Genomic DNA, 21,918 nt, shown 5'->3' on the forward strand with positions numbered 1-21,918 from the left:
ATGATAGGCCACATCGCCCACACAGTCATTATTGCAACTGGCTACAGTAGCGAGTTGCAATAATGACCGTGTGGTCTATGTGGCCTATTCTACACTTTATTTTAGATCTATGTGACGATGCTGTGCTGATTATATTTGTATGTTTTGACGATACCATTATGTCATTATCACTTTAGGACATAGTGTAGAAAAGATCTGAGCTCGGTCATTAGGGACTGAAACCGGTCATCGTCTAAAGAATTGATATTGTGATCAAATACTGGAATAAAAAACATTTGACAAAATTTATTGAATTTTTTTTTACCAACACATTGAGTAGTTTTCCCATTTAGGTATGAAAAATTGTATCCTACATGTTATCACATAAGGCCGCGCAGCAACGAGGAATGCGTTCGTTGAAGTTCTCGATGATGCGTTCACAAACGTTTGATGGGATGCCGGTAATAACTCTTTTAATTTCATCCTTCAATTGGTGCACTGTTTGTGGTTTGTTAGCGTACACTTTAGATTTCACAAACCCCCACAAAAAAGTCACGAGTCGTAGCAAAGAGATAATTTATTGAGGAATCTTTTCATTCAGCAAAGCAATCGTTTCACAGGATTTGTAACACGTCGCACAATCTTGTTGAAACAAAAAAATCACTATTTTCATCAATAACAGGGAAAAACCAATCACGAAAGTACGTTTCGGTAACGGTCGCCCTTCACAGTGAAGACAACTCGCTCATCATTTTCAAAAAAGTACAGGCTTCAACTGTTGAATTAGTTGATTCTGGTACACATTCATTTTCAGAAAGGATTTCATGCAGTGAGCTTGGTGATAAAATCAGTTGTTGAGCTCGTCGGCGAACCGATTTTCTGGGGCTTACGGTCACATTATCACGCACGACAGCAATGTTTACCCGTGTTCGAACAGAACGTGGCCGTCCTGTTTTCTTAACATCTGGAACAGAACCCGTGGTCTCAAATTTCCGGGTCAACTTCCGAACTGATGATTCAGTTGGAGCAGCATTACGTCAGAGTGCAATTCGCGAACGGTTGCCATGGGACTTTCACTGATTTTGTAACAACTTTTTGTCATTTGGATACGTTGCCCAGTCGTCATCTGCTCCATGCCGAAAATAAACGTCAAACAACAATGCTCAACACACAAAAACTATCACGCTACTAATGGAAAGGACTATAGATAACAAACATGAGAAAACCACAGCTGTCAACGGTCATATGACAAAATGGTGCAGAATTCAAATTCGTCCTCTCTTCCCGGACACCCGTTACGTCGTGGTTTCATGTCTACAGTTTGCTGTCTACAAGGCAAAGCAAAGCTCGCCCCTACTACTGCAATTAAATAGCTGAGAAACGAAAAAGTAAAATTACTCTAATTATGTAAAAAAAGAAACTATGAGAAAAAACGGTTAACTGACAAAAGCCTCACATTTATCTCTAAATAACACTTTCTAAATCCAAATATCAACATGCAATATGTTCGTTATACCAAAGCTCAGTGTCCGGCAATAGTACTCCTGTTCACATGTGCTATCTAGCATCGTGTTAAACATATCTTCTGTTGTAACAGTCGCTTTCTTGTAATTTATTTTAGTTGTGCGAAATGTATCGCAATGGTTGTCATATCGCGCATTGCGTCATTGTATAGTGCAGTTTAACAAACATTTTGTTTTTCGTATTTATTTGATGAGGAGTCTTTGAACCATGCGGAGTGAATCATATATGGCTACAGCCGTGAATATTTCCCAAACGTGAAGAGTGACTGATGTGCAGTTTTCACTTCATTGAAGCACACAAGCTTTAAAGTGTAATGTCGTTTGTTAGGAAGTATTGGAACTAGAAAGTTACAATAAACTTCTCATAAATTCAGGCCACCTCACCTAGTTTGTAGCCAAAATTGGCGATGTTATCTTTACCGAATGCTCTTAAATATGTTTAACATCACATAGGCTTTTTTCAATTTTGGTTGTTTTTATATCAGAATTGAGAAGCCAGGTTTACATTACTTTTACATAAATTCTCACATAAAAATCCTACGTACGACGCCATTGAAACGTGGTACTGACCTTCTAGGCAAGGTTGAACTACAGACAGCACGAGCTGTGTACCTCCTTCCTGGTGGAATGGCTGGAACTGATCGGCTGTCGGATCCCCTCTGTCTAATAGACGCTGCTCATGCATGGTTGATTACATTTTTGGGTGAGTTTAGTGGCATCTCTGAACAGTTAAAGGGACTGTGTCTGTGATACAATGTCCACAGTCAACGCCTGTCTTCAGTTCTGGGAAGTGGGGTGATCCAAAACTTTTCTGGTATGTGTAGTTTCCAATGCAGCGACCGCTTCAGGTTCATTGTGTCAAATATTCACTTTTGCGACAATGATGAACTTGATGGTGTTGACAGATTTTCTAAGGTTCTCTCCCTTATAAGCATGACAAATGAGAAATGCAGAGAACATACGCCTCATATGCAAAGTCATTCAGTCGGCGATAGCGTGGTGCCTTATTATGGGCGGCATGGGGCAAAACAATTTATTCGAGGAAAACCTATAAGATATGGGATTCAGTTCTGGTGTGGAGGGCCAAGTAATGGATATCTGTTATGGCTTGAACCATAACAAGGAGTTGTCACACTGCCAGTAAAATATGTTCACAATGATCTTGGTTACGAAGAAGGAAGAGATGCAATGAAGACTGTATTTTGACAATTTATTTACTTTATTTCACCTTCTGTCTGAGTTGCATCTACGATGTACTCAGGCCACAGGTGGTATAAGAACCAAGATAATTGATAAAGATTGTCCTTTACAGAAAGGAGAAGATTGGAAAAGGAAACCTACAGGGACATTTGACTTCAGATCGGAAAGTTGAGCTAATATATTTGTGCTCCATTAACTTTCGGGTGTACAGCCGCAAGAAATCTCCTTCTTCTTCTAATATTTCGGCTGTATAGCGTACAGCCATCTTCAGAGTGAGTCGCAAGACTGCCGCTCCAGTGTTTTTTTTCCTTTATTGTAATTTTAATCACCTCATACAAGGCGGGCTGGCAGCAGCATATTACCCTGCTCTTCAGCCTTGAGTGGTACAATAACATGACATATAGGTGGCACAGACAATACAATAAAAACGGGGGGCAAAAAATGTACATACAAAAAACACTAAACATGAAGCCGTTGACACTGGATGAGAAAAAACACTAACGCTTGTTGACACAGCGCACATAACACGGATGACTGCGACGGCGCACGTGAACGGTGGTGGCGTGACGGCGAAAGGACACTGAACACAAAACGAAGGCACACACACGAGACACTGATGGCGATGATCGCCGGCGCGCGAATGTTCACTGAGCGTGTGCGAGTCCGGGGACCTGCCAAGGGAGGGGGTGGAGGAAGGGGAGTGGGAGAGTGAGAGGGGAGAGCAGATGCCATGGGCAAGCGAGACAGGGGGAGGGGAGGAAAAAAAGGGGGGAGCCCGGGGGAAGAGGGGTGGAGGAAGGGGACGGGGGAAAAGGAAAGAGAAGAGAGGGAGAGTGCCAAGTGGAGAGGCCACAGGAAGTGGGGGCGGGTAGGATCAAAGTTGATAGGAGGGGTAGATGGAGGGGAGGAGGACTTCATCAGGGAGGGGGAGCTGCCGGAAGCCACCTTGGGAGAGGGTACGGAGGGTGGAGAGATGGAGACCGGGTGGGACGTGGGAATACAGGCGCAGCAGCGGGCGGGAGTGGGAGAGGATGGGCGAGACAAGCAGGTAAGGAGGGTCAAGTTTGCGGGAGGTGTACAGGATCCGTATCCTTTCAAGGAAAAGGAGGAGGTGGGGGAAAGGAATGAGATCATACAGGATCCGCGAGACGGATGCGATAGGCGAGGCGGAGAGCATGGCGTTCAAGGATTTGAAGGGATTTATAAAAGGTAGGGGCGTAGCAGAGGATAGGGCGGATGAGGGATTTATAGGTGTGGAGGATGGTGGAGGGGTCCAGACCCCACGTACGGCCCGAAAGGAGCTTGAGGAGACGGAGTCGGGAGTGTGCCTTGGCTTGGATTGTCCGGAGATGGGGGGTCCAGGAGAGGCGACGGTCGAGGGTGACACCAAGGTACTTGAGGGTGGGAGTGAGGGCGACAGGACGGCCACAGATGGTGAGATAGAAATCAAGGAGGCAGAAGGAAGGGGTGGTTTCGCCTACAATGATAGCCTGGGTTTTGGAGGGATTGACCTTGAGCAACCACTGGTTGCACCAAGCGGTGAACCAGTCAAGATGGGATTGGAGAAGGTGTTGGGAGCGCTGCAGGGTGGGGGCAAGGGCAAGGAAGGCGGTGTCGTCAGCAAACTGGAGAAGGTGGACGGGGGGGTGACGGCGGCGGCATGTCTGCTGTATACGAAAGGTACAGAAGGGGGGAAAGGATGGAGCCTTGGGGCACACCGGCAGAGGGAAAAAGGTGTAGGAATCCGTGTTATGGAGGGTGACGTAGGGAGGACGGTGGGAGAGAAAGGAGCCGGTCAGACGGACGTAGTTAATGGGAAGGGCGAAGGGTTGGAGCTTGAAGAGGAGACCGGAATGCCATACGCGGTCGTAAGCTCGTTCGAAGTCCAGGGAGAGGAAGATAGCGGAGCGACGGGAATTAAGCTTGTCGGAAAGGAGATGAGTGAGGTGAAGGAGAAGGTCGTCGGAAGAGAAGGACGGCCGAAAGCCACACTGGGTAACCGGAAGGAGGCGGTGCTGGCGGAGATGCTGGTGGATGCGGCGGGAGAGGATAGATTCCAGGACTTTGCTGAAGACCGTGGTAAGGCTGATAGGATGGTAGGAAGAGACGGCAGACGGCGGTTTGCCAGGTTTAAGGAACATCAGGAGATGGGAGGTTTTCCACAGGTCGGGGTAGTAACCGATGGACCAGACTACATTGTAGAGCCTGGCCAAGGTGGAGAGGAAAGAGGCAGGAACTTCGCGAAGGTGACAATAGGTGACACGATCGTGACCAGGAGCGGTGTTGCGTTTTGTGCGGAGTGTAGCAATGAGATCCTGTGTAGTGATTGGGGCATTGAGTGCCGTGTGTGTAATATTGTCCAAGTACTGGAAACCTGGTGCGACGGGAGGGATAGAGATGTCAGTTCGATCGCGGACATCCAGGAAGAGGGAGTAATCGAACTGGGGATCATCGGGGATGGAAAAGACATCAGACAGGTAGGAGGCAAAGTGATTGGCCTTACTAAGGGTGTCAGGGAAGGGGTGATCATCATGGAGAAGAGGATAGTAGGGGAAGGGTTTAGTTCCGGTAAGGCGATGGAAGGCGGACCAGAACTTGGATGAGTTGATAGGGAGGGTAGCATTTAAATGGGTGCATGTCTGTCGCCAGTCCTGGCGTTTCTTGGCCGCGAGCAAATTACGAATGTGTCGTTGGAGTTGCCGGTGGCGTCGTAGTGTGTCCGGGTCACACATGTGGAGGAAGGCACGGTAGAGACGGCGGGATTCACGGAGGAGGAGGACGGCCTGTGGGGGTAAGGTAGGACGGTGGGGGTGGATAGCGACAGTAGGGACGTGGGCCTCCACGGCCTCAGACAAGGTCTGCTGGAGAAAGGTGGCGGCATGGGTTACATCGTCAGGGTGGCGGCAGGTGAAGGGGTGGCTATCGACCTGGGTGGAGAGGGTATCCTGGTAGGCATTCCAGTTGGCACAGGAATAGTTATGGACATACTTAGAGGGAGGGTCATGAAGAGGGTTGGGGCGTGGGCGACGACCGTCTGAAACGGTGAGGAGAACAGGGAGATGGTCGCTACCAATAGGGTCCAGGACATCCACCGTTATGCGGCCAAGGAGGTTGGCGGAAGAAAGGACAAGTATGAAGTGTATAGGAAGCCGACGCACACCGATCTGTATTTACGTGCAGACAATAAGTGTTCTCCGAACTTTGACCCACAGAGCGCATATTATTTCTGACGAAAGCAGTCTGCAAGATGAACTTTCCCACTTACAAAGAATGTTTGAAGACAATGGGTACTCTCCACAACAAATACAGCGGGCACTAAGAATGAAACCGAAAGAGGCCACAAAGAAAGCAGAAGAAGATGAAGAAACCTTTAAATCGTTGGCCTTCCTGCCATATGTGGATAGCCCCTCATCAAAAATAGGACGAATTCTCGGCAGACAAAGTAAAACTGATTTTTCTTCCTCTACCCAAGACAGCTGCACTCGTGGGCACCGTGAAACATGATTTGCTGCACCGAAAATCTGGAGTTTACAAAATTCCATGTGAACGTGGCCGTTCTTACATCGGACAAACAACTCGTACTGTCCAAGAAAGGTGTACAGAACACCGGAGGAACCCACGAGCACTGTACTGATAATGGTCACAGTATGTTGTACGACAACGTCGAAATTGTGGCAACTACACTCCTGGAAATGGAAAAAAGAACACATTGACAACGGTGTGTCAGACCCACCATACTTGCTCCGGACACTGCGAGAGGGCTGTACAAGCAATGATCACACGCACGGCACAGCGGACACACCAGGAACCGAGGTGTTGGCCGTCGAATGGCGCTAGCTGCGCAGCATTTGTGCACCGCCGCCGTCAGTGTCAGCCAGTTTGCCGTGGCATACGGAGCTCCATCGCAGTCTTTAACACTGGTAGCATGCCGCGACAGCGTGGACGTGAACCGTATGTGCAGTTGACGGACTTCGAGCGAGGGCGTATAGTGGGCATGCGGGAGGCCGGGTGGACGTACCGCCGAATTGCTCAACACGTGGGCCTGAGGTCTCCACAGTACATCGATGTTGTAGCCAGTGGTCGGCGGAAGGTGCACGTGCCCGTCGACCTGGGACCGGACCGCAGCGACGCACGGATGCACGCCAACACCATAGGATCGTACGCAGTGCCGTAGGGGACCGCACCGCCACTTCCCAGCAAATTAGGAACACTGTTGCTCCTGGGGTATCGGCGGGGACCATTCGCAACCGTCTCCATGAAGCTGGGCTACGGTCCCACACACCGTTAGGCCGTCTTCCGCTGACGCCCCAACATCGTGCAGCCCGCCTCCAGTGGTGTCGCCACAGGCGTGAATGGAGGGACGAATGGAGACGTGTCGTCTTCAGCGATGAGAGTCGCTTCTGCCTTGGTGCCAATGATGGTCGTATGCGTGTTTGGCGCCGTGCAGGTGAGCGCCACAATCAGGACTGCATACGACCGAGGCACACAGGGCCAACACCTGGCATCATGGTGTGGGGAGCGATCTCCTACACTGGCCGTACATCTCTGGTGATCGTCGAGGGGACACTGAATAGTGCACGGTACATCCAAACCCTCATCGAACCCATCGTTCTACCATTCCTAGAACGGCAAGGGAACTTGCTGTTCCAACAGGACAATGCACGTCCGCATGTATCCCGTGCCACCCAACGTGCTCTAGAAGGTGTAAGTCAACTACCCTGGCCAGCAAGATCTCCGGATCTGTCCCCCATTGAGCATGTTTGGGACTGGATGAAGCGTCGTCTCACGCGGTCTGCATGTCCAGCACGAACGCTGGTCCAACGGAGGCGCCAGGTGGAAATGGCATCGCAGGCCGTTCCACAGGACTACATCCAGCATCTCTACGATCGTCTCCACGGGAGAATAGCAGCCTGCATTGCTGCGAAAGGTGGATATACACTGTACTAGTGCCGACATTGTGCATGCTCTGTTGCCTGTGTCTATGTGCCTGTGGTTCTGTCAGTGTGATCATGTGATGTATCTGACCCCAGGAATGTGTCAATAAAGTTTCCCCTTCCTGGGACAATGAATTCACGGTGTTCTTATTTCAATTTCAAGGAGTGTACATCATCCTTTTGGGACTCGATAGTGAAGGAGGCCATTGAAATTCGCTTGACGACGAATTTAATTAATAGAGATAGTGGTTTCAATCTTGGTAAATCATGGATCCCAGAACATGCTGTAATAAACTCACAAAGCCGTCACAGCTCACAATGGTATATCGATATGCCAACACAGATCAACTGCGGAGTCATAGATACAACTCGCGCATTATGCACGTCTCTGCCGCCGACCAACGCCTCTGGCGCATTTGCATCTGTGGCCGCATGCGCAGTCGCGAGGTACAATAGTATAAAAGGACTTAGCGAGCACTGGAGCGGCAGTCTTGCGACTCACTCTGAAGATGGCTGAACGTTAACCAGCCGAAATATTAGAAGCAGAAGAAGGAGATATCTTGCGGCTGCACACACGAAACTTAATGGAACAGTCTTTCCGCGGCCAAAACCTGAAGCATGGTTCAGGAAATGGAAATTGAATCTCAATGTAGACAAGTGTAATGTGCTGCGTATACATAGAAATAAAGAACCGTTATCTTTTAGCTACAATTTAGCATGTCAGCAAATGGAAGCAGTCAATTCCATAAATTATCCTAAGAAAATGCAGTCCGAAAACAAAGGAAGTAGGTTACAGTACACTTGTTCACCCACTACTTGAATACTGCTCACCAGTGTGGGATCCGTACCAGATAGGGTTGATAGAAGAGATAGAGAAGATCCAACGGAAAGCAGCGCTCTTCGTTACAGGCTCATTTAGTAATTGCAAAAGCGTTACGGAGATGATAGATAAACTCCAGTGCAAGACTCTGCAAAAGAGACGCTGAGTAGCTCGGTACGGGCTTTTGTTGGAGTTACGAGAACATACCTTCACCGAGCAGTCAAGCAGTATATTGCTCCCTCCTACGTGTATATCGCGAAGAGACCATGAGGATAAAATCAGAGAGATTAGAGCCCACACAGAAGCATACCGACAATCCTTCTTTACACGTACAATACGAGACTGGAATAGAAGGAGAAACCGATAGAGGCACTCAAGGTACCGTCCGGCACTCACCGTCAAGTGCCTTGCGGAGTATGGATGTAGATGTAGATGTAGACGAAAATGTTCTTCGAATTTTCCAACTTAACACACACATTTAGATAACACGTTAATGTGCTCACTATGGACTGTGACCACCTCTGGCAGCAATACAGGCCTGACAACGACAGAAACCGCTGTGGTTGATGTCAATAATGTCATGCTGGGGCAATGACGTCTATTCTTCCTACAGAGTTGTTCGCAGGTCTTGGAGAGTGGTTGGTGGATACCGACGTGATGGAACACGCCTCCCTAGTGAATCCCAGACAAATGGTTCAAATAGCTCTAAGCAATATGGGACTTAACATCTGAGGTAATCAGTCCCGTAGACTTAGAACTACTTAAACCTAACTAACCTAAGGACATCACACACATACAAGACATGCTTCATGGGATTCAAATAAGGAGTGCGAGCAGGCCACGCCATGCGTACAGTATTTTCAGCTTCCAGGAAAACATCAACCACTCATGCTCTACGAGGTCGAGGATTAGGGTCCACCAAAATGAAGTCTGGGCTCACATTTTCTCGTAACAACCGGACATGAGGTGACAATGTTTCGTCACAATACCTGACAGCAGTCAAACCTTTCCGATCCACCCTTAAAATTTCATGAAGAGGCGTTCGAGTGCTCAACACAACCTTTGGCCACAGCATTAACAATCCTCATTGATATCGGTCTCTTTCCAAAATGTTCGGGTCTCGAAATCTTGTTCCACAATCCTTCCAGATGCGAATCCGTCGATAATGACTCTCCAGAGAAAATCGGGATTTATCTCTGAAAAGAAGATTGGCCCACTGTTCGACTGCCCGTGTGGCATATTGACGACTCCACTCTAGACATTTCCATGACGCGTCCGACAATAAAGGCTAGTCTATCGAAGCCTTCTCAACACTGTTTGCCTCGATACAAGACGTACAGTGAGTGCTGCTAAGTCAGATTCCAGTTGCTGTGCAGTCCTAAAACGGTAACGTCGTGTCCTTGTAGCCAAATAATGGTCCTCTCGTTCTGATGTCACACTTGTTCGGCCCTGCCCTGGTCTTCAGGATGCAGTTTGGGTCTCTATACACCGTCACCACATCCGAGAAACAACAGAACGATTCACATTAAGCCATCGGGCCACATGAGTTTTCGACTGTCTTGCTTCCATTCTTCCTATGGTCCTCTACTGCAGAGAGTCTTCTCTGTGCCATACATCACAGTCTGTCTACACAGCTGTTGTGGATGTGGGATTGCCCTGAAAACACCACTCCATTTGATAGGTGCCCTGACGTCATCGTTGGCGTGGTTTTCCGATGACCGAAATGCCATTTTCCTTGCAGAACTCGTTCATACGGACATCTGTTGACAGATAATTAAACACAGGATGGGGAAACAGCTGTTTGTTGCTTTAATTTTGGACACCAGTGTAGTTTCCACAGTCGCAACTTCTATAAACAGCATAACACAGACAGCTTTCTAAGCATAATGTTCGCTTCTTGCCAAAGAAAATGGTCTTAGTTTAGTTACGCGTCCCGACGAATTAGTCATACAATTAAACATGCGACTGATCGTATGAGTTAATAAGTGAGGTTGTAGCAAGTCAGCCTACAATCTTCCGGCTTTCGAGATAGGATTCCAAGAAAAGCAGTAATGTTAAGAATTTTGTTTTGTGAGTTGTCCAAAAACTCATGCCACATAAGATTACGAGCACCATAAAAAGGCATAAAATGATTGACGACAAAACACGAGAGAATGTTGACGGTCCTTTTTAAAATTTTGTTCGTCCGGCTCTTTTACGATCGGGCGTGCAGTTATAAGAGCCAATAAATTTTAATTTATAACTTCCTACCAGGGAACGGTGTTTGTCGCTGCGTGACTGGCATAAAGCCGGGGACAGGGGAAAGAACAGAGCGAGCAGGGAGGAGAAGCTGGAGCAACGTCTGCTAGTGTCAGGGGTCAGGTCGGGTCAACGGGACACGTATGGTCGGCCCCCGAACATCGGGAAGAGGGGGCGGGGGGAGGGGGGGGGGGGAGGGTGAGTTACTGGTTGCCCATCCCGAACTGAAAACAGGTGCTTAGCCGCGGTGTTTACGATCGCACCTCTGTGGCAGGCAGCTGTTACCGTAAAGCTGCGAGGCGACTCGGTGGCGGCACACTCGCCGCCTTTCGCAAGCGGAGACCTTAAAGCGCGCGGAGTAGATCGGCTGCTACGGCGATGGAGGCCGCTCGTCAACGCTGGCCGTTAATTTCTCACGTCGCCTGCAGTCGCCGCTCCGGCCCGCATCCCTCCTTTCCCGTGCGCTCTTCCTTTCTTTTTTTCGAAATAGGCCAGCGAGCGATTCTGCCTTAATATGGCGCTGGGAACGGCCGCGGCGGCCTGACTAACGCGCTACGAAGTCGCCGCAAATTCTGTACCCGAGGCGCCGTAAGTACAGAGCTGGGGCCGGCTGCGTATCTCCTGCCGCGACAGCCGCCCGGGTCACGGAAAATGGCGGCCCTCTTTCCAGCGTCTTTTCTCTCCGGCGCTCGCTGCATTCTGCCCCAAAAGCCTCAACACGGAGTCTCTACCGTATGTGGAACTCTGGTCTAGCCGGGTAAGCTTAACTTTCTCTGTGATTCAGTACATGGCTTGTAATGAGCAGATGTGGTTAATCTTTCACGACACAGCTATGAGAAAGGAAATGTGTCGTTTGCTGAGGTGACAAAACCATACGATAGCGACATGCACATGTACAGATGATTGTAGTATCGGGTACACTAGTTATAAAAGAACAGTGCATTGGCGGAGCTGTCATTTGCACTTGTGATTGCGGCCGCACGACGGGAATTACACTACTGGCCATTAAAATTGCTGCAGCACCAAGATGCCGTGCTACAGACGTGAAATTTAGCCGATAGGTAGAAGATGCTGTGACATGCAAATGATTAGCTTTTTAGATCATTCACACAAGGTTGGCACCGGTGGCGACACCTACAACATGCTGACATGAGGAAGTTTCCAACCGTTTTCTCATAAACAAACAGCAGTTGACAAGCGTTGCCTGGCGAAACGTTGTTGTGTTGCCTCGTGTAAGGAGGAGAAATGCGTGCCACCACGTTTCCGACTTTGACAAAGGTCAGATTGTAGCCTAGCGCGATTGCGACATTGCTGCTCGCGTTGGTCGAGATCTAATGAATGTTAGTAGAATATGGAATATGTGGGTTCAGGAGGGTAATACGGAACGCCGTGCTGGATCTCAATGGCCTCGTATCACTAGTAGTCGAGATGACAGGCATCTTACACGCATGGGTGTAACGGATCGTGCAGCCAAGTCTCAATCCCTGAGTCATGGGGACATTTGCAAGACAACAACCACCTGCACGAACAGTTTGACGTTATCTTTTGTTCGCATTGACGGCACTTTGAACACTGCCTCTACCCTTCATTCGATTCCTTCGAAACCCTACATTTCAGCAGGATAATGCACGACCGCATGTTGCAGGTTCTGTACGGGCCTTTTGTCTGTTGCCCTGGCCAGCACATTCTCCAGCTCTCTCACCAATTGGCAACGACTGGTAAATGGTGGCTGATCAACTGGCTAGTCACAATACGCCCATTACTACTGTTGATGAACTGTGGTATCGTGTTGAAGCTGCATGGGCAGCTGTACCTATACACACCATCCGAGCTCTGTTTGACTCAATGCACCGGCGTATGAAGGCCGTTATTACGGCCAGAGGTGGTTGTTCTGGGTACTGATTTCTCAGGATCTATGCACCCAAACCGCGTGAATATGTAATCACATGACAGTTCTAGAATAATATATTTGTCAAATGAACACCCGTTTATGATCTGCATTTATTCTCGGTATAGCAGTTTTAATGACCAGTAGTGTAAAAGAACAGTGCACTGGCGGAACTGTGATTTGCACTTATGTGATTGCAGTCGCACGACAGGAATTAACAAACATGGTTCAGATGGCTCTGAGCACTATGGGACTTAACATCTGAGGTCATCAGTATCCTAGAACTTAGAACTACTTAAACCTAACTAGCATAAGGACATAACACACATCCATGACCGAGGCAGGATTCGAACCTGCGACCATGCAGTCGCGCGGTTACGGACTAAAGTGCCCCTCGGCCACAGCGGCCTGCGAGGAATTAACAGACTGGCCGCGGAATGATAGTTGGAGCTAGACGCATGGGATATTCCATATCGGAAATCGTAAAGAATTCAATTGAGATCCACTGTGTCATCAGTCTGCCCAGAATACCAAATTTCAGACATTATATCTCACAACGGACAACGCAATGGACCACTTAACGACCGAGAGCAGCTGGCTTTGGTTAGAGTTGTCAGTGTTAACAGACAAGCAGCACTTCGTGACATGACCACAGAAATCAATGTTGGACGTACGTAGAGTGTATCATTTAGGGCAGTGCTGCGAGATGTGGCGTTAATGGGCTATGGCAACAGACGGCCGACGTGTGTGCCTTTGCTAACAACACAACATCGCGTACATCTATTGGCTCCTGACCATATCGGTTCTGCCCTAGACTACTGGAAAACCGTGACCTAGTCAGATGAGTGCCGATTTCAGTTTCTGAGAGATGATGGTAGGTTTCGGGTGTGGCACAGACGTTACGAAGCCAAAGACCCAAGTTATCAACAAGACACTGTGCAAGTTGATGGTGGCTTCACAATGATATGGGCTTTGTTTACACGGAACGGATTGGTGCTCTAGTTCAACTGAACGGGTCGTGGACTCGAAATGGTTACGATCGGCTACTTGGAGATCATTTGCAGTCATTTATGGACTCCATGTTGTCAAACAACGATGTGATGTCACCGGACCACAGTTGTTCGCGATTCGTTTGAAGAACGTTCTGGACAATTCGGGCTTGTGTTTTGGCCCCCCCAGGTCGCCCGGCATGAGATATAATCGAGAGGTCAGTTCGTGCACAAAGTCCTGCACTTTTGGAATTACGGACAGCACTTCTGCAGGGGAATTCCAATGGTTTGTTGAGTCCATGCCACGTCCAGTTTCTGGACAACGCCGAGAGAAAGGAGGTCCGACACTATGTTAGGAGGTTGCCCATGACTTTTGTCACCTCAGTGTGTGATCTTGCATCAGAAAACGATGATATTAAGATTTGTTTCCTGCACTCCATGTCGACGGCAAAATTTACGTATACATATCGCTTGAAAGCCGTCAGTTAGAAACGTTCTTCACGTCTATTTTGTCGCTTTGTGAGCTGTCAGTCACTAGCATCGTTCAAAGGCTATCTGTGCACCGCTTTCGTGTGCAGACAAACGAGATGCGAGGTGGTTAGAATGTGAGTTCCCTTCTGGCATCTGGACGCGGAAGGATAAACTACTTCGCTGGATTTTGTTCCTCAGTGCCACTGACGTGCGGTGTTTCAAGTGGTCGACCACTGTGGCATTTAATAGGTGATGGTTTACTGTTCAGCAGAACCTCCATAATCGTACCTCGAATAGTCCGAGTCCCCGCTTAGTCCGACCATCCCAGTTCAGGTGTCTGTTTACGCAAACGAGCCGCTGCTACAGTCAGGAGTGGACATGTCACTCACTCGCTCCTCGTCTACGTTGTGCATCAGTAGGCAGTTTTCCCGTTGCTTGGTGCGATAGTTCGATCACTTTTAGTATGAAACAAGTTGTTTCTAACTCGAGCAATAAACATTATTGTGCACGCTTTGTTTAATAAATTAGTTAGTGTTCTTGTTCGGTATTAAAAGTGTGTAAAACTAAATTATGACAAAAACTCCACGTAAACATGTAACTCTGTCCTAACAAACGGACGTTCAGGCAAGGGACGTAAGTGAGTGGTCAGCACAGCTGACTTCGACTGCACAGAAGAAGCAGAATTAACTGACTCATTGACATTGAAACTCGAACAAATTATGAGAGTGAGAAAGATGATGATAACAACGGCGACAATGAAGCTACGGCTCGAATACCACACACAGATGCTAAAAATGCATTTGATGCCACCATTCAATACATCAAAAAAATCTCTATGCCTGCCCCCAGGAGAAATTTTGTGGACTGAGGAATGGCGGAACATCGCGGCAAAATCAAAGATGTCGTCTGCTAAGCAAAAGAACATTACACACTTTTTTCGTCTTGCTTAAGAGCAGAATTTTTTTACCGTGCGATTCCTCTTATTTTAAACAGTTAAGAGCAAATTAGCTGAGTGACATTGCATTACTGGAATAAGATATGTACAGATGTTACACTTTCACTCACAGTAACAGTACCTTGGCCTACGATACAGGTCTATTCTACAGTTAAAGGCACTACTGTACACTACAATTTCATGTAAGATTTTTTAGTGTGTGAACGTTTTCTTTTGTTTCATTACTGTTGTAACATGGAACAAAATTTCAGACACAATTTTTTTCTTTTTCTTTATTGTATTTCAATTCGCCATCAGGGCGGGCTGACAGCGGCATAAGTGCTGCTCTTCAGCCGAAAGACGTCAAACATACAATAGAAGACATTTAAAAATACAATAAAGGAGAATACATGGTGTACATGGGGAACATTATGGAAGACAATAGAACAAAAAGGGACGACTATAAAATGGAGATAAAAACCGCAAAAAGACAGCGCACACAAAAATACCACACACTGGGGCAATTAAAGGAACACAAGGCGAAGGATGACTGGAGCACAAACGTATCGACGGACGGTGTAGCACATAACAATCACTGACAAGAACACTATGTACAAGTCCAGCACACAATTGAAATCACAACCTCTCGACGCACAGGAGAGCAGCACCAAACACAACACTTCATAGCACACTGATGACGAGCAAAATGTAGGATCTGCTAGGTGCAAAGAGATGAAGGGAAGAGAGGAGGGAGGGGTAGAGGGGGGGGGGGGAAGGGGCAGTGGGTGCACCAAAGGGCCAGGGAGGGAAGGACATGGTAGGGAAAGAGGTGAGGATGGGGTGCAGGGACTCAGAGAGGGGGGGGGGGGGAAGAGGAGGAGGAAAATCTGCTCTGGGAGTAGGAGGGAAAACGGGGGCCCTGGGTAGGAGGGGAACAAGGCCAGGCTACAGTTGGATGGAAGGGTATATGTTATGGCAAAGTGCAACATCTGGGAGGGGGAGGTGCTGGAAATTGCCCTGATGGAGGGATTCAGTAATAGAGGCAGGGCAATGGGTGGGGGGTAGAGAGAAAGGAGGAAACCAGGGGGGGGGGGGGGAGGATCAAGCCTGCGGACAGTGTAAAGGATGCAGAGATGTTGGAGGAAAAGGAGGAGGTGGGGGAAGGGGATGAGGTCGTACAGGAGATGTGTGGGGGAAGGACAGTGGATGTGGAAGGCAAGGCGGAGCGCATGGCGTTCAAGTGTTTGGAGGGCCTTGTAAAACTGGGTGGGTTCGGAGATCCAGGCAACGCTGGCATAACAGAGGATAGGATGGATGAGGGATTTGTAGGTGTGGAGGATGGTGGAAGGATACAATCTCCACGTCAGGACAGACAAGAGCTTCAGGAGGTGGAGGCAGGAATGGGCTTTCTGCTGGATCGTCAGGAGGTGAGGGGTCCAGGTGAGGTGACAGTCGAGGGTGAGGCCAAGGTATCTCAGGGTGGGGGTGAACTGGATGGGACAACCATAAAGGGAGTAGTAGAAATCATGGAGACAGAAGGAGCGGTGGTGCAGCCTATGATGATTGCCTGGGTTGTGGAGGGGTTGAGATAAAGGAGCTACTGGTTACACCAAGTGGTGAACTGGTCAAGGTGGGTTTGGAGAGTGTGTTGGGACTGTTGAAGGGTAGGATACAGAGCCAGGAAGGCGGTGTCATCAGCATATTGGAGAAGGTGGACAGGTGGGGGTGGCTTGGGCATATCAGCCATGTACAAGAGATAAAGGAGAGGGGAGAGGACGGAGCTCTGGGGGACGCCAGCAGTGGGATAAAAGATACGGGAGTTGGTGTTGTGGAGGGTGACATAGGATCAGACAGTATTTCCAGTTGAACATTTAAGTTCTGATCTACTGTATTGTGATGTTACGGGCTAATAAAAGTGTTCCTCTGACAATACGATGTTTTTTGCGTTACGATCACGCTCCCGACCCCGTAAGGAACGGGTTAGCGAGATTCTACTGCAATTACAAAGTTACTTGCGCCGAATAACAGACATTGTTATCCTTACGGGTAGAGATGCTAAGCGTACCAGTTGTGCCCCTTTGTGACATTTTCTGAAAATTCCAGGGCCTGAGCGCTGTGCAGCGCCTGCGATCGACAGACCAGCGGGCGGTAGTTAAGAGTTCCCGTGGGAAACAGCGATCGGCAGGACGCCCACCCAGGAAATTGGACTACTCTGGCGGCGGCGGCGGCGGCGGCGGCGGCGGCGGCGGCGGCGTTGGCGGCGCACACGTGCACCTCTGCGCTCGCCGCCACGGCCAGCGTGGCAGCCAGCCTGCCCTGCGAGGTACAGTGCGGGCCCGCCAGAAACAAACAGCGTGCGCGGCACGTAATTCACCGGCAATTTCACGCGCCGGCCCTCCGCCTCGATAGCTGCCACTTTGCCGCCAGATGGTCTCCGTGCGAACGACGGCTCCGTACTCGTTCGTAAAGTCTTGCACAGTCGGAGAAAAGTGCCGTCCAAATACTATGGTTTCGGGAGGAGGGGTCCGCCATCTGCCGGAACTCAACTCTAAGTGCCACAAATCGTTCACGTCCGAACAAACCGGCGCTGTGGAAGCGACGGGGAACGCGAACTCGAGAAGGCATTACTTCTAATAAATACAGGGGGCAGCGGGAAGAATGGTAAACGCTGGAGGTGGTGGTGCCTGCAATATCCAGTTGAAAAGTTCGTGTACCCACGTCCAGTTGTGAGTGGCTATGGGGATAAAGCTGCTTGAACGTGACACGAACGATTCCCACATGCGTACGTTAGTGGATTGGTAGGCAACATGTGCTTAGATCTCCATTCATTATTACAATCATCAGTCATTTGGTATTGACTGATGGATAATGGGCCACTCTACAGTATCATGTGCTGTAGGGTCAAAAAGCGTACGCGAAGGATTCGCTCCTTCGTATTGTCTAGTGTCACCCACCCATCTTTCCACTGGCCAACGTACCGATCTGTTCTTGAAATGCATCAAAAAACGCCCTTTGCCCATCTATCATCTGTTTTCCTAGGTATGTATCCCGCCCAGCTCCATTCTACGTTGATTACTTCTCTAATCAAATTGGTTATCTGTGTAGTATCGTTTCAGTTGTAACGACTGGATTTGTGATTTCTTGTCGGAGAGATCACAGTCTGCAGTAACTCACGTCCAGTCATCGAGTGAAACAAAAGTGACATCAGGAGGTCTCCCAAGGAAATGGTATAGGTCCTCTGCTGTTTTTAAACTATACGATCGATTTACGAGACCGTTTAAGCAGCCTTCTTTTTATTTTTATTTACTCTTCATGTTCCGTAGGACAAAAATTGAGGAGCAAATCTTTTTTTTTGAATGGTTCAAATGGCTCTGAGCACTATGGGACTCAACTTCTGAGGTCATCAGTCATCTAGGAATTACAACTACTTAAACTTAACTAACCTAAGGACATCACACACATCCATGCCCGAGGCAGGATTCGAACATGCGACCGTAGCAGTCGCGCGGTTCCGGACTGTAGCGCCTAGAACGGCTCGGCCACAGCGGCCGCAGAGGAGCAAATCTCCAAGGTCGTGGAACGTATCAGTACATGAAATTACAACATAAAAGTAAAAAGAAATAAAAATAAAATGTTTATGAACCCAAAAAAGTCAAGCAATAAGTTTCAGTAAAAGCAGTCAACATATAAGAATCGGCTTAATTTATCCAGGATCTCCTCTACAGAATAAAAGGAGTGACCCATGAGGAAACTCTTTAGTTTCGATATGAAAGCGCGTGGTTTGCTGCTAAGAATTTTGAGTTCTTGTAGTAGCATTGTACAAGAGTTACGATCCACATTGAGGTTGGATTTCTGCCGATTATTAACTGAGTGAAAGCTGCTTATTCTTGGGAATAATCTAATATTGTTAACAAGAAATGACACTAAGGAATATGTATGCTGAGAGGCAAATGCCAAAATACCCTCTCGTGAGCAGGAGCCGAAAAGAGGTTCGTGAACTTACACCACTTATTGTCCGAACCGCCCGTTTTTGAGCCAAAAATATCCTTCTAGAACGGGAAGAGTTACCCCAAAATATAGTACCATACGACATAAGCGAAGGAAAATAAGCAAAATAGACTAATTTTCGTGTCGAACGATCACTCACTCACTTCAGGTACCTCAAGTATAGTAAAAATGGCAGCATTAAGTCTTTGAACAACATCCTGAATGTGGATTTTCCTCGACAGCTTACTATCTATCTGAAGACCTAGAAATTTGAACTGTTCAGTTTCACTAATCATAAACCCATTCTGTGGGATTAAAACGTCAGGTTTTGTTGAATTGTGTGTTAGAAACGGTAAAAACTGAGTCTTACTGTGATTTAGCTTTAGTTTATTTTCTACAAGCCATGAACGTAGGCCATGAACTGCACTATTTGAAACGGAGCCAATGTTGCGCACAACATCCTTTACTACCAAGCTGGTGTCATCAGCAAACAGAACTATGTTAGACTTACCCTTAATACTAGAGGGCATATCATTTATATAAATACGGAACAGGAATGGCCCAAACACTGATCCCTGGGGGCACGTCTCATTTGACCATTTGCTGTCTGCTGTTAAAGTAAGAGGCGAACCGAGCTACTCCCCATGTTCCGTAATGGTCCAACTTCAGGAGCAATGTTATTGGCACATTCAAAAGCCTTGGTTAAGTCAAAAAAATATGCCTAGTGTACGAAACCTTTTGTTTAACCCACCCAGTACCTCATAGGGAAAAGAGAATATAGCATTTTCAGTTGTAACGACTTCTCAAGCCAAACTGTAGATTTGCTGGCAAATTATGTGAGATAAAATGATCAGTTATCCTTACATACACAGCATTTTCAATAACTTTAGCAAACAGCGATGGCATAGAAACAGATCTAAAATTGTCTACATTATCCCTTTCTCCCTTGTTATAAAGCGGTTTTACTACTGATTACTTTAATAGTTCAGGAAACTGACCATTCCTAATGGAAGAATTATAAATATGGCTAAGTACAGGACTTCAGTGATTTAATTATTGACTCAATCTCCCCCTTGCATGTATCATAGTAGAGTATTTCAGACGTCAATCTCGGAAAGGCATTTGACAAGAGAGTTATATGATTCCCTGTAAAAACTAAATTTTTATTTAATTTACCAGAAATGCTCAGACAATGATTGCTAAATACTGTACATATATCTGATTTATCAGTAAGAGAAATATTCTTGCTACGAACTGACTTTATATCGCGCTGTTGACCAGACACTTCCGTCACAACTGACCATATGGTTTTAATTTTATCCTGTGAATTAGCTATTCTATTTGCACAACACTTACTCTTTCCCTTCCTAACAACATTTTTAAGCAGCTTACTATACTGATTGTAATGGGCAACTCTAGCTTGATTATGACTACTAACATTTTGATATAATTCTCGCTTTGTTCTACATGATATCCTTATCCCATTAATCAGCCACCCAGGCTGAGTTTTACTGCTAGTACCACGTTTAGAACGTTCTAATGGAAAGCAACTCTCAAAGAGCATGAGAAATGTGTTAAAGAAAGCATTATATTTGTCATATATGTTATTCGCACTATAAACATCTTGCCACTCTTGTTCCTTGACGAGTTATAAAAAACTCTTTATTGCCGTTGGATTAACTTTCCTATGTTGTTCGTAATTTTATGTGACACTTGTTTGAATACAAAAGCCTTTTAGTGTTAAAATTTGTGCATCATGGTCTGAAAGGCCATTCACCCTTTTACTAACAGAATGCCCATCTAGTAATGAGGAATGATTAAAAATATTGTCTATGGCGGTGCTACTGTTCCCCTGTACCCTAGTTGGAAAAAACATAGTCTGCATCTGATCATATGAATTTAGGAGATCTACCAACATCCTTTTTCTTGCACAATCATATACAAAATTAATATTGAAGCGACCACATGTAACTAATTTCTGGTAATTTCTGTAAAGTGAATCAAGAACCCTCTCTACCTTCAGCAGAAATGTTCTGAAGTCAGAGTTAGGGGACCTATAAACAACAAAAATTATAGGTTAAGTTTCATTAAATTCAACTGCCCCTGCACAACATTCAAATATCTGTTCACTGCAGTGCCGTGATATGTCTGTGGACTCAAATGGAATACTGTTTTTTAAGTACATGGCCCTCCACCAACGCGCAAGGAAGTCCTTGAGAAACAGCCAGCTAATCTGTATCCTGATAAACGCAGCCTCTAAATTGTCAAATTATTTAAGGGATGCTCCGATGTACCAATAATTTCAGAGTCAACATCTATCTACTAATAGACTCAACTGGCACCACTACAATGTGATCCAAGCCCTCTGCCATCAGTGCCTTCTCCAGCCCCTTGTTAACGGGCCTAACAACCGCACCAAGATGAGGCCAATCATGACGCTGAAACAGTCACACGAAATGCACTTTACCCGCTCCACCTGATTCTGCTTCGAAATAATGCCGTCGATTACCCTTAGTGAATTCATCAGAACATCAAGTCCAACTGGGAAAGATTTAGACAAGATATCTGTGTTGTGCAAAACGTGGTAACTGACCCTAACCCTAAAATGTGTTAGATCCTTAACATGGCTACTAAAAGAAAATTCTTTAAATATCTTGTACACCATAAATCATACACGTTTAAATGTTGTCTATTCAACCAAATATCTAGGGTTTAAAATTACGAACAACGTTTACACTCAAAATGTTGTGGGGAATGTAAACCAAAGACTAACAGTACTACCGGAACAGTAAGAATATGCATTAAATCTACTACAAAGGCAGTGTACGCCACGCTTGTCCTTCCTCTTCTGCAGTGATGCTACGAGGTATGGCATAGGTTTGAAGGAGGACATCAAAAAGTTCAAAGCAGGGGAGCTCCACCTGTTTTATTGTGAAAAATGTCACGGTTGTGATA

The 21,918-nt window shown here is 46.9% G+C and overlaps 1 protein-coding gene across 1 annotated transcript in view; it reads right to left on the minus strand.

Moving 5' to 3' along the window:
• The window catches only part of LOC126355284 (uncharacterized), a 119,022-nt gene that overhangs the window by 78,625 nt on the left and 18,479 nt on the right, over nt 1-21,918 (minus strand). The window contains exon 2 of the mRNA XM_050005573.1: nt 17,171-17,292. Within this exon, the coding sequence (XP_049861530.1) occupies nt 17,171-17,292 (122 nt within the window). The remainder of the gene's footprint in view (nt 1-17,170; nt 17,293-21,918) is intronic.

The sequence above is a fragment of the Schistocerca gregaria genome, chromosome 3 (assembly GCF_023897955.1).
Source record: "Schistocerca gregaria isolate iqSchGreg1 chromosome 3, iqSchGreg1.2, whole genome shotgun sequence".
NCBI classification, from domain to species: Eukaryota; Metazoa; Arthropoda; class Insecta; order Orthoptera; family Acrididae; genus Schistocerca; species Schistocerca gregaria.